The sequence below is a fragment of the Schistocerca americana genome, chromosome 1 (genome assembly GCF_021461395.2).
Source record: "Schistocerca americana isolate TAMUIC-IGC-003095 chromosome 1, iqSchAmer2.1, whole genome shotgun sequence".
Lineage (NCBI taxonomy): Eukaryota > Metazoa > Arthropoda > Insecta > Orthoptera > Acrididae > Schistocerca > Schistocerca americana.
In genome coordinates this window covers 375,636,406-375,650,864 of record NC_060119.1, presented here as the reverse complement: position 1 = coordinate 375,650,864, position 14,459 = coordinate 375,636,406, and the positions used below count along the sequence as shown (strand labels likewise).

The 14,459-nt window shown below is 42.6% G+C and overlaps 1 protein-coding gene across 1 annotated transcript in view; it reads left to right on the top strand.

Annotated features, from left to right (window-relative positions):
* LOC124600515 (replication stress response regulator SDE2) overlaps nucleotides 1-14,459 on the top strand; it is a 55,526-nt gene that overhangs the window by 18,583 nt on the left and 22,484 nt on the right. Inside the window, exon 3 of the mRNA XM_047136167.1 lies at nucleotides 11,154-11,265. Within this exon, the coding sequence (XP_046992123.1) occupies nucleotides 11,154-11,265 (112 nt within the window). The remainder of the gene's footprint in view (nucleotides 1-11,153; nucleotides 11,266-14,459) is intronic.

The window sequence follows — 14,459 nt, the reverse complement described above, 5'->3', positions numbered from 1 at the left end:
TAATGTAGTCATCTTGACACAACATTTCAACGAACCAACTGGCTGCCGTCGTCAGGTTAGTATGCTGATGCCCAGTCTCTCTGGAACTGAGTTTCCATACAGAGGAGCTGCCAAATCTGTTGGAAACTCAGTTCTGGTGAGATTGTGCATCAGCATACCCACTTAAAGATGGCAGCCAGTTGGTCTGTTGAAATATTATGTCAAGATGACTACATTATCTGGCTGTATAACCAAAAAGAGTATCATTAGTCACTACATCTACATCTACATTGATACTCCGCAAGCCGCCCAACGGTGTGTGGCGGAGGGCACTTTATGTGCCACTGTCATTACCTCCCTTTCCTGTTCCAGTCGCGTATGGTTCGCGGGAAGAACGACTGTCTGAAAGCCTCCGTGCGCCCTCTAATCTCTCTAATTTTACATTCGTGATCTCCTCGGGAGGTATAAGTAGGGGGAAGCAATATATTAGATACCTCATCCAGAAACGCACCCTCTCGAAACCTGGCGAGCAAGCTACACCGTGATGCAGAGCGCCTCTCTTGCAGAGTCTGCCACTTGAGTTTATTAAACATCTCCGCAACGCTATCATGGTTACCAAATAACCCTGTGACGAAACGCGCCGCTCTTCTTTGGATCTTCTCTATCTCCTCCGTCAGACCGATCTGGTACGGATCCCACACTGATGAGCAATACTCAAGTATAGGTCGAACGAGTGTTTTGTAAGCCACCTCCTTTGTTGATGGACTACATTTTCTAAGCACTCTCCCAATGAATCTCAACCTGGTACCCGCCTTACCAACAATTAATTTTATGTGATCATTCCACTTCAAGTCGTTCCGCACGCATACTCCCAGATATTTTACAGAAGTAACTGCTACCAGTGTTTGTTCCGCTATCATATAATCATACAATAAAGGATCCTTCTTTCTATGTATTCGCAATACATTACATTTGTCTATGTTAAGGGTCAGTTGCCACTCCCTGCACCAAGTGCCTATCCGCTGCAGATCTTCCTGCATTTCGCTACAATTTTCTAATGATGCAACTTCTCTGTATACTACAGCATCATCCGCGAAAAGCCGCATGGAACTTCCGACACTATCTACTAAGTCATTTATATATATTGTGAAAAGCAATGGTCCCATAACACTCCCCTGTGGCACGCCAGAGGTTACTTTAACGTCTGTAGACGTCTCTCCATTGATAACAACATGCTGTGTTCTGTTTGCTAAAAACTCTTCAATCCATCCACACAGCTGGTCTGATATTCCGTAGGCTCTTACTTTGTTTATCAGGCGACAGTGCGGAACTGTATCGAACGCCTTCCGGAAGTCAAGAAAAATAGCATCTACCTGGGAGCCTGTATCTAATATTTTCTGGGTCTCATGAACAAATAAGGCGAGTTGGGTCTCACACGATCGCTGTTTCCGGAATCCATGTTGATTCCTACATAGTAGATTCTGGGTTTCCAGGCGCATCTGCTCGACGACCCTTCTTGAAGACTGGGACTATCTGTGCTCTTTTCCAATCATTTGGAACCCTCCGTTCCTCTAGAGACTTGCGGTACACGGCTGTTAGAAGGGGGGCAAGTTCTTTCGCGTACTCTGTGTAGAATCGAATTGGTATCCCGTCAGGTCCAGTGGACTTTCCTCTATTGAGTGATTCCAGTTGCTTTTCTATTCCTTGGACACTTATTACGATGTCAGCCATTTTTTCGTTTGTGCGAGGATTTAGAGAAGGAACTGCAGTGCGGTCTTCCTCTGTGAAACAGCTCTGGAAAAAGGTGTTTAGTATTTCAGCTTTACGCGTGTCATCCTCTGTTTCAATGCCATCATCATCCCGTAGTGTCTGGATATGCTGTTTCGAGCCACTTACTGATTTAACGTAAGACCAGAACTTCCTAGGATTTTCTGTCAAGTCGGTACATAGAATTTCACTTTCGAATTCAATGAACGCTTCACGCATAGCCCTCCTTACGCTAACTTTGACATCGTTTAGCTTCTGTTTGTCTGAGAGGTTTTGGCTGCGTTTAAACTTGGAGTGGAGCTCTCTTTGCTTTCGCAGTAGTTTCCTAACTTTGTTGTTGTACCACGGTGGGTTTTTCCCCTCCCTCACAGTTTTACTCAGCACGTACCTGTCTAAAACGCATTTTACGATTGCCTTGAACTTTTTCCATAAACACTCAACATTGTCAGTGTCGGAACAGAAATTTTCGTTTTGATCTGTTAGGTAGTCTGAAATCTGCCTTCTATTACTCTTGCTAAACAGATAAACCTTCCTCCCTTTTTTATATTCCTATTAACTTCCATATTCAGGGATGCTGCAACGGCCTTATGATCACTGATTCCCTGTTCTGTACATACAGAGTCGAAAAGTTCGGGTCTGTTTGTTATCAGTAGGTCCAAGATGTTATCTCCACGAGTCGGTTCTCTGTTTAATTGCTCGAGGTGATTTTCGGATAGTGCACTCAGTATAATGTCACTCGATGCTCTGTCCCTACCACCCGTCCTAAACATCTGAGTGTCCCAGTCTATATCTGGTAAATTGAAATCTCCACCTAAGACTATAACATGCTGAGAAAATTTATGTGAAATGTATTCCAAATTTTCTCTCAGTTGTTCTGCCACTAATGCTGCTGAGTCGGGAGGTCGGTAAAAGGAGCCAATTGTTAACCTAGTTCGGTTGTTTAGTGTAACCTCCACCCATAATAATTCACAGGAACTATCCACTTCTACTTCACTACAGGATAAACTACTACTAACAGCGACGAACACTCCACCACCGGTTGCATGCAATCTATCCTTTCTAAACACCGTCTGTACCTTTGTAAAAATTTCGGCAGAATTTATCTCTGGCTTAAGCCAGCTTTCTGTACCTATAACGATTTCAGCTTCGGTGCTTTCTATCAGCACTTGAAGTTCCGGTACTTTACCAACGCAGCTTCGACAGTTGACAATTACAATACCGATTGCTGCTTGGTCCCCGCATGTCCTGACTTTGCCCCGCACCCGTTGAGGCTGTTGCCCTTTCTGTACTTGCCCAAGGCCATCTAACCTAAAAAACCGCCCAGCCCACGCCACACAACCCCTGCTACCCATGTAGCCGCATGTTGCGTATAGTGGACTCCTGACCTATCCAGCGGAACCCGAAACCCCACCACCCTATGGCGCAAGTCGAGGAATCTGCAGCCCACACGGTCGCAGAACCGTCTCAGCCTCTGATTCAGACCCTCCACTCGGCTCTGTACCAAAGGTCCGCAGTCAGTCCTGTCGACGATGCTGCAGATGGTGAGCTGTGCTTTCATCCCGCTAGCGAGACTGGCAGTCTTCACCAAATCAGATAGCCGCCGGAAGCCAGAGAGGATTTCCTCCGATCCATAGCGACACACATTATTGGTGCCGACATGAGCGACCACCTGCAGATGGGTGCACCCTGTACCCTTCATGGCATCCGGAAGGACACTTTCCACATCTGGAATGACTCCCCCCGGTATGCACGGAGTGCACATTGGTTTTCTTCCCCTCTCTTGCTGCCATTTCACTAAGGGGCCCCATTACGCGCCTGACGTTGGAGCTCCCAACTACCAGTAAGCCCACCCTCTGCAACTGCCCGGATCTTGCAGACTGAGGGGCAACCTCTGGAACAGGACAAGCAGCCATGTCAGGCCGAAGATCAGTATCAGCCGGAGACAGCGCCTGAAACCGGTTCGTCAGACAAACTGGAGAGGCTTTCCGTTCAGCCCTCCGGGAAAGTCTATGTAACCACAGAAACAGTGGACTGCAGCACATGCAACAGGCTGGATCACTGCTTGGTAGCAGAGTGCACAGTACAGCAGGCTGGTGAGCTGACAGACTGATGGGTTGACCTGCAAGCGTGCTGTCTTTAGTGCAGTGGATGGTTCCGCCAGCCCAGCAAGCTATTGTGTGACACATAGGGGCCGGCAAGTGACACATGGGCTGGCCAGGCTGAAACCAGCGTTGTGCACAACTCTAATTCTGACCCTTCTGCTGTGGCTGCATTTGAATCCTGCATAAAAGAATTTGTACTGCATAAAAATAATCTGTTTGGCAATTGTTCACAAGATACAATCACACGTGAAATTTACAATGACTTATTTGAACATACTTTTGCAATTACTTTTTGCGATTGATGGTGCTTCTTTCTATACCGGTATTCAGCATGTTTGACAAGTAAGTTATAGAACATTTCTTTCTGAGAGACCTGGGACGCTATTACTCGCGTTAAACACGTGTTCTGTTTTTGGCTCATTGTTTCCCCTTTAGTAATGGGATTCTGGGAACCAAGAACGATACTGTGGGAACAGGTAGGACCCTTTTTTAATGTTATTACTTTTACTGACCCTTTGACTCCAACATTCCCAGATTTCCTTCTTTCACCCAAGTTCATTTATAACAGCATTAGCTACCTGAACGTGTGAGATGTGTGAGCTTCATATTAATCAGATTAACTGATCTGGTCTTCTATCATAAACCAAAACAACTTTACTGTGCTGGTACCGTGAACAACTGAATTTAAGGGGAAACTAAGGCCGTAATTTTTACCCAGGGCAAGCATCTCTACTGTATGGTTAAATGATGATGGAATCCTCTTGGGTAAAATACTCTGGATGCAAAATAGTCCCCCATTTGGATCTTTTGGCGGGGACTACTCAGGAGGATGTCGTTATCAGGAGAAACAAAACAGGTGATCTACGGATCGGAGTGTGGAATGTCAGATCCCTGAATCGGGCAGGTAGGTTAGAAAAATAAAAATGCAGATAAGCATACTGAATGCATTATTGTAGCCAAGACAGACATGGTGCCCACACTCACCACAGTAGTACAAGTTTATATGCCAACTAGTGCTGCAGATGAGGAGGAGATAGAGGAAATGTATGATGAGATAAAAGAAATTATTCAGAAAGTTAAAGGAGATAACAATTTAAGTCATGGGGGACTGGAATTCAATAGTAGGAAAAGGAAGAGAAGGAAAAGTAGCAGGTGAATATGGACTGCGTGAAAGGAAGGAAAGTGGAAGCTGCCTGTTTGAATTTTGACCAGAGTATAATTTAATCATAGCTAACACTTGGTTTAAGAATCATAAGAGAAAGCTGTATACATGGAATAGACCTGCAGACACTCAAAGGTTTCAGACTGATTATATAATAGTTAGCCAGTGAGTTAGGAACCAGATTTTAAATTATAAGACATTTCCAGGGGCAGATGTGAACTCTGACCACGATTCATTGGTCATGAACTGCAGATTAAAACTGAAGAAACTGCAAAAAGGTAGGAATCTAACGAGACGGGAGCTGGATAAACTGTAAGAACCAGGGGTTGTAGGGGGTTTCAGAGGGAGCATTAGGGAACGATTGTCAAGAACGGGGGAAAGGAATACAGCAGAAGAAGAATGGGTAGTTTTAAATAGTGAAGGCAGCAGAGGATCAAGTAGGTAAAAAGATGAGGGCTAGTAAAAATCATTGCATAACACAAGAGATGTTCAATTTAATCAATGAATGGAAAAAATATAAAAATGTGATAAACAAAGTAGACGAAAGGGAAGACAAATGTCTAAAAAATGAGACTGACAAGAAGTGCAAAATGGCTAAGCAGGAATGGCTAGAGGACAAATGCAAGGATGTAGAGCATATATCACTAGGAGTAAGATAGATACTGCCTACGGGAAAATTTAAGAGACCTTTGGAGAAGAGAGACCCGTCTGTATGAAAATAGAGTGCCCAGGTGGGAAAGAAGGGAAAGGAAAAAGGTTGAAGGAGTATGTAGAGGGTCTATACAAGGCAGACATACTTGACGGCAATATTATGGAAAGGGAAGAGGATGTAGAGGAAGATGGGAAGGGAGATACGATACTGCGTGAAGAATTTGACAGAGCTCTGTTCAGACTGAAGTTGAAACAAGTCCCTAGGAGTAGACAACATTCTATTAGAGCTACTGATAGCCTTGGGATAACCAGCCATGACATAACTCTTACATTAGGTGAGCGAGATGTATGAGACAGGTGAAATACTCTCAGACTTCAAGAGTAATATAATAATTCCATTTTCAAAGAAAGCAGGGGCTGGCTGGTGCAAAAATTACTGAACTATTTGTTTGATAAGTCATGGCTGCAAAATACTAACACAAATCCTTTGCAGAAGAATGAAAATACTGGTAGAAGCCGACCTTGGGGAAGACCAGTTTTGATGCTGGAGAAATGTAGGAGCACGTGAGGCAATACCGACCCTACGGCTTCTCATATAAAGTAGGGTTAGCAAAGGCAAACCTACATTTATAGTGTTTGTAGACTTAGAGAAAACTTTTGACGTTATTGACTGGAAAACTCTCTTTCACATTCTAAAGGTGGCAGGGGTAAAATACAGGGAGCGATAGGCTATTTACAGTTTGTACAAAAACCAAATGACAGCTGTAAGAGATGAGGGGCGTGAAAGGGAAGAAGTGGTCGAGAAGAGAGTGAGACAGGGTTGTAGCCTATCCCTGATGTTATTCTGTCTGTATATTGAGCAAGCAGTACAGGAAGAAGAAGAACAATTTGGAGTAGATATTGAAGTCCAGGGAGGAGAAATAAAAACTTTGAGGTTTGCCGATGACATTGTAATTCTGGCAGAGACAGCAAAGGGCGTGGAAGAGCAGTTGAATGGAATGGAACAGTATCGTGAAACGAGGATATAAGATGAACATCAACAAAAGCAAAACGAGGATAATGGAATGTAGACGAATTAAATCAGGTGATGTTGAGGGAATTAGATTAGGAAATGAGACACTTAAAGTAGTAAATGAGTTTTACTATTTGGGAAGCAAAATAACTGATGGTCGAAGTAGGAGGATATAAAATGTAGACTGGCAATGGCAAGGAAAGCGTTTCTGAAGAAGAGAAATTTGTTTACATCGAGTATAGATTTGTGTGTCAGGAAGTCCTTTCTGAAAGTATTTGGATGGAGTGTAGCTATGTGTGGAAATGAAATTTGGACAATAAACAGTTTAGACAAAATGAGAACAGAAGCTTTGGAAATCTGGTGCTACAGAAGAATGCTGAAGATTAGATGGGTAGGTCATGTAACTAATGAGAATTGGGGACAAGAGAAATTTTGGTACAACCTGACTAAAAGAAGGGATTAGTTGCTAGGACACATTCTGAGGCTTCAAGGGATCACCAATTTAGTTCTGGAGAGAAGCATGGGGAGTAAAAATTTTAGAGAGAAACCAAGAGACGAATAAAGCAAGCAGATTCAGTATTGTTTAGCAAGTGCATAATAATAATAATAATAATAATAATAATAATGATAATACCTTTGCTTTAATTGTTTACTATTCCAATCCAGATGTTCTTGGTCTGTCCCCTGCTGTGATTACCCAATGAGATGTATCAATGAGAAAGTGGATTGTGCCATTGTGATTTCTTGCTGGCTGCAACAATTCATGTTGATTCATGACTTACAGTCCACTAAAACCTGATGTGCAATAGCTATTAACTCTCCTTTACTCCTAATTATTAATGTTCTACCAGAATGTTCCTTACCATAGTTACTAATTCAGTGACATATGACAGTGTCATAACTTATTTAAAATACTGCCTAAATAAATTTATTGGTGTTATTCTCATTTTGGTTATTTTAAATTTTGTAGTACTCGTGACCTCACTTGTTATTGTGTGGTCTTTCAGATGAACTTTAAAAATTATTTGATAATTGAGGACTTGTGAATGGGTACCTTTCTCCTCCCTATTTTGAATAGAGAAATATTTACAACTAATATTTCCCACCGTGTTCCTGTAGTTTACAGCACATTCCTGCAAAGAATGTGCACCTTACATCAGTTCGCTCCACTTCTGTTTTTAACATATTCTCCACTGACAATTCACTTGACTGTTAGCTGATTGCTTGTGTTCGTTTATGATCACATTGTACTGTAGCGCATTTCTCACTGTTGTGTGTGTAATTTGCGATTGAACGTATTTCATTGTGAGCATGCCTATTTCTTCCTGCTTCTTTAAAACATTTTTTTTTGAGCTTCCTTCTAACTTTCTGCATGGTTTTCTGTATACCACCTATGATTTATTTCCATTATAACACTTCAACAAGAAGTGTCAGTTTTCTTATTTTCAGTCTGTTTAAACAATTTTTTCAGTAAATCCTTTCATCCTTTTGTCTCCCGATAATCCCACCATGAATTCCTGCTCTATCTGTTTCTGCCAGTTCTGAAAACTATCTTTTGTCCTTGCAGAACTCTAGTCGCACATCAGAACTCTAGTCGCACATCCTTGTCCTGAAATCTTATGTGTCACATGGTATCCCACCTAACGAGCTTACCAATAAATTGGCATCCCAGGCTGTCACCCATCCTACTGCAAGAATCTCCTTCTTTCCTATTCCATCAGTCCCTCATGCACACCAATCAAGTCCTTCATAATCATACAAACCAAGCTCATACCATACATGACAGCCTCCACTATATCCAAAAAATCCTTTCAGTCTGTGGCCACAACTTCTTGAATGCCATCACTGCAGTAGAAATTTGCCTTTCAGCAGTTGGAACAGCATTTCCAGCTCCATTCGAGGAAGCTATTCCTGCTACTCTTATATCTGCAAGGGATTGTCTATAGCTGAGTAAGAGCCTACCACTCTAGTCCAACTCTCCCCCCCCTCCCCCCCCCCCCTCCCCGTCAACTGCTCATAGCTTCTGGACCATCCCTTGCTGACTTACTCGGCCGTCCATGAAACACCCTATCGCTATCATGTAACACTTGTCAATCTTTCTGCATCCCTGCAGAAGTCTCTGTACTTTGTTAAGGAATCATCTTTAGTACCTAACCTAATTTCAACCATACTCAACTTGTGAAGGACCGTCTTTCCTTTACTTGTTCTTTGCAGTGAAGATATTTCTTTGTCACATCCATTGACAACATCCAGGCAAAACTCCATATAGAACCTCATTTGAAACAGTTCTAACTTCCCTCTAATTGTGATCTTTCCCCTTTCCATCCAGTTATCCCGTGGTAATCTTTCCGAAATTCCTCACTTCCAACCGGGCCTCACCTTCCTTTCCTAAGTTCCTCTCCATTGAGCCGAACATCTCCGCCAACTTTCAGACACCTCTGCATGCAAACTTTATGACCATAATCCCATTCCTGAAGTCCAAAATGACCTCCAGCAGCTCTTCTAAGCCCTAGGTCCATCCCAAAACCTGACACCTGAACCCACCTCCCTCCTTACACTAGCACCACCCCCTACCCCAAATTCCTATTTTCTACCCACTCCCCAAAGTCTGCAAACAGGTCTCCCTACAGGTTGTACCATTGTGGTTGGGTATAGTGCTTCCACAGAATGCATCTTTGCCTTTGTTGCCCAACACCTCAAAACTGTTGCCCATAATTTCCTGTCCTACAGCCGAGACAAGGCTCATTTCCTTCACCTCTTTTCCACAGTTCCTGTCCTGTTACCACTAGACTTCTTGTTGATCACTGTTAATGCAGTATCCTTATTCACTATCATCTCTCATGTCCATGGCCTTACAGCTATGGAACACTACCTTTCCAAATGTCCCCTGGAAACCTTTATTCTTTCCTCCATAACCTCATCACCTACAAATCTGCTGCAACTTGTCCTTCTCAACTTAACAAGTCACCTGCCTAGATGTTGATCTCCAACTCTCAGATGGCTCACTGGATACGTCTGCTCATAGCAAGTGCACCAACCACCAAAAGTACCTCCACTTCGATAGCTGTCATGCACTCCATGCCAAAAAGTTTCTTCCTTACATCCTCACCACCTAGGGATGCAATTTCTGCAGTGGAAAGCAGGAGTTGTTGAAATATACTGATAACCATAACAGAACCTTTACTGATAGACACTATCTTTTCCAGCTCGTCCACAAACAGGTCTCCCATGCCATCTCCTCCAACACCAGTAAACATGTTAACCAGCCACCAACCAGCACTCTTCTTATCACCCAATATCACCCTGGCCTTGCAAATCTCAACCACGTTCTTAGTTGGGGATTAGACTACCTCTCGTTGTACCCTGAGATGAGGGATATGTCACCCAAAATCCTACCCACATCACCCAAAGTTGTGTTCTGCCATCCACCTGACATACATAATGTACTTTTCCATCCCTTTTCCAATTCTGCTTTCCAAGGGTCATTTCCATGCAGTTGGTCCAGCTTTAATACCTGTCCCACACACCCACCCACACCTCCTTCAACAGTCTAGTCACAGGGTTTTCCTGTCCAATAAAGGGCAGGGCTAAGTGTGAATTTAGATGTGTTGTATACTGGTTTTGCTGCAGTTACTGTACAGCATTCTATGACTTGCAAGAATGGCCACTTCCAAACTGTGGCAAATGACAGACTTGACCATCCAGTTGATGAACATGTTGCGCACCACAGCAAAAATGACATCGACAGCTGCTTCACTGTGCAGTCATTTGGATACTTCTTTCCAGCACAGGCTTCTATGAACTATGCCTGTGAGAATTGTCTGTCCAGCATATCGTGCACTCGCAATCGCCATAGACTAAACCTCCGCCAATCTGTTTCCCACTGCCTCACTGTACTTTTTTTCCTTCTCTCTTCTGTTGACACCTCTCCTTCCCCATTCATATCGTGCACTCCCAACACTCTTCCTCCCCCATCAGTATGTGGAGTCCATCTAATACGCCCTTTCCCTTCCCCCCTCCCATCCCTCCTCCCTTTCTACATATCTTATAAGCTCTTCATCCCTCTTTCTTCCTTTCATTTTGTTGTCCAGCTGCTGAGTTATATCAGTTGAAAGACTTGTCTTGCACTAATCCTCTACCCTCTCCTTGTGTTGTGCATCTTCCCCTTATGTCTCCCCGCCTTCATCAGCCCAGGCAGTTGTTCTCAACAATCAATAATCAGTAATTAGTCTCACAACAGGCTTGGGAATGTGCATTTTGTTGTCTGTGTGGTTGTGTGCATGAATGTGTGTATTTTCGCTAGGAAAAAGGCAAGAATTCAAAAGTTAGTGTGAATACTGTTTTCTGTTATTTGTTTCTGTCTGCTGTAGATGAGTGGTTGCCTTTTGCTTATTTTACATTTTGTGTGATTTTATATGCATTCTCTTGTTAATTAGGCAATTATCATACAGAGTTAAAAATAAATTTTCTTCTTCAATAGGTTTTGGATCCATGCTTAGGGCAATCGGTGCACAAATAGAAAAAACAACTAATAGAGAGGCATGCAGAGACCTGAGTGGGCGACGGCTGAGGGATATAAATGAAGAGAAAAGGTGACGTAAACATAGATATTTTAAACAAAAATTATATTTTGTTAGTAGTATGTGATCTTACAGAGCATTTATTATTCAGTTGTGGATGCTTTGAGGATCTCACCACAAATTTAATTTTTTTAGATGATTGTAAAGGGTTGTAAATGGTATTAGATACTATTGTTTTGCATTTGTTTTTGAGTATGCTGTATTTCATGCTTGCATCATATTGGAGTAAACACACTTTAGTGCACCTGTAGTGTATATGAGAGGTGAATGGAAAGTTGTACTAACTTGGCAGATTGAAATGATAATGCTGATATGGTTGAGAGATTAAAAAGTTCTCTTTTTTTGTTTTGCTGTTGCTGGTCATTTCGAGTTTTGAAAAAAAAAAAAAAAAAAAAGAAGCGTGGTCAGTGTAAAACATAAAATAAACGTTTGTCTTCATTGTCATGTATCACTCGCATCATTACTCATACACTTTTCTGTTTATTGACATCTCAGCCTCCTTGTTTCAAATAACTAGAATTTGGGAGACTTTGGCCTATTAGTTTGCTGTTTCTGGTTGTTGCCAATCTTAGCAATTGTTTGCTACGGTAATGCAGTAATAGTGCAGCAACGGTTACTATTTCAGTGTAAAATGCTGTGTTTGACTGCTTTTCATGCTAAAATAAATGATGAAACAATTATTTGGACATGTGTGTGTTACGTACAACCCCTTATCATAAAAACCGGACTTATTATGTATAGTGGGGGCTAATCTTATAGCCCCTGGACACACAGCACTGTATTAGAGGGGCAGAGCTCTGTCTCTACATGCAGCTATCTATAGGTGGCACTAAACTTTAAACAAACAGATTAGCTACATTAATTAGGCAGATCAGGAAGAGGAGATGCTAATATTTTAGTGTGTCCCTGCTAGAGTCCTAGAATTGGTGTTTTATTAATGCTAATAAAACTCACATGTTACTGGGAATATAAAGCAGGTTGAAATCAGAAGTGAATAGCAGTGAAATGTAAAAGTCAGATTGGAATATATATCACAGGGATAGGCTAGACAATTATGATGGTGGCATAATTATCATTGTAAAGAAACTGTTTTTACATGATGAGGTTATTACAAATTCCAAGTGCATCATACAATGTGTGACAGGGGGTGCTTTTGGTACCACTGTTGTTTCCCACCATTTGCTGTTTTGTTTATGAATGGAGTTGTTTGATTCATGGGAGAGAGTTGCTGAGAAATTTAAAAACCATAACTATCCCGTAACGACCTGCTTATGTAGTTTCAGGAACCTGCTTTACATGAGGATTTTAGGTGAGTACTGAAACCTCCTATATATCACTCATAGGGACTGTGAAGACAAGGTTACACTAATTACAGTACACACAGGTCATTTAATTACACTGCACCTGTATGGAGTGAGAAGACATCCTGGTAAGCAGTACAATGGTACTTCCCATGCACTTACAGTGGTTAGCAGGGTGTGAGTGTAGATAAAGGTGTATGAGAAGAATAACTGTTAGTAATCCTCTGTAGGACATACAATTTCTGTGATTAATTTTGCTAGATTTGTGCAGAAGTAAGTAATGTGTTGCTTGATTCTTCTTGTAATGTACTCTGTCAGAATTTTATTGCAAACCTCACCATGAAACAAAACTTTTTTCTTGTGTTGTCTGTCATTTTACTTTGACAAGCATCCCTCTCTGTAACTCTCTCACACGTACTAAATAATAACAATATTATTTATAAAAAGAAGAGATTGTTACTATATAGTGGAGATGTTGAGTTGCAGACAGGTGCAACAAAGACTACTAAAAATATTACCTATTGGCCAGAAGGCCTTCATCCGAAAAAGACAACTCTCTCTCTCTCTCTCTCTCTCTCTCTCTCTCTCTCTCTCTCTCTCACACACACACACACACACACACACACACACACACACACACACACACACGACTGCTGTCTTTGGCTACTGGGCCCAGACTGCGAGCAATTGCGCATGATGGGTGGTGGGGGTAAGGAGGAGGCTGGGGAGGGGAGGAGGAGAGAGAGCAGATTATGGGTGGTGGACAGTAAAGTGCTGTCTGTGGGAGTGTAGAGGGGCGAGGTGGAGACAGGGTAAGGCAGCTAGGTGCAGTCGGGAGGTTAGACGGGAGGAGGGAGCGGAAAAGAAGAGAGGTAACAAAACTGCGTGCACTTGTGGAATAGAAAGCTGTGGAGTGGGAACAGGGAAGGGTATAGATGGGTGAAGGACAGTGACTAATGAAGATTGATGCAAGGAGGGTTATGACAGGAATGTATATTGCAGGGAGAGTTCCCACCTGAGCAATGCAGAAAAGCTAGTGGTGGTAGGAAGGGTCCAGATGGCACAGGCTGTGAAGCAGTCGTTAAAATGAGGAGTATTGTGTTGGACATGTGCCAGCAGCTGCGTGGTGCAGCTGTTTCTTTGTCACTGTTTGTTGGTGGCCAATCAGGCTGACAGTCAGCTTGTTGATTGTCATGTCCACATAGAACAAAGCACTGTGGTTGCAGCATGTTTGTGACCAGACTGCAGTAGATGGTGGGAGGAGGATGTATGGGACAGGCCTTGCATCTAGGTCTATTACAGGGATGTGAGCCATGAGGCAAAGGGTTGGGAACACAGGTTCTCTAGGGATGCGCAGGGATATTATGTAAGTTTGGTGGGTGATGGAATACCACTGTGGGAGATGTGGGAAGGATAGTGGATATGACATTCCTCATTCAATGCATTATGAGACATAGTTGTTTCCAGTTCTGGATGGTACTGCGTTGTAAGGAGAATCCTTCTCTGTGGCCTCATCTCAGTATATTCCCACAAACAGCATTTTTCTGTACTCAACCCTTACCCTGCTCTCCATCCTCCCTCCCTGCCCCAACCTCTTGCTTACCTCCACCACCCAGATTCCTTCGCCCATCATGCACAGTTGCTTGCAGTCTGGTCCCAGCTGCGAGAGACAGTGGTGTTGTGTGTGAGATCTGTGTTTACATAAATATGTGTGTATATTTTCTTTTCAGAAGAAGGCCTTCTGGCTGAAAGCTGACATGTTTAGTAGTCTTTTTGTTTCACCTGTAAGCGACTCAATATTTCCGCTATATGGCGAGTAACAATCTATCCTCTTCATAAAATTGTCATTATTCCACCCTGGATTTTACATTTATAAATAAACATATGACAAAATGTGCTGCTCTT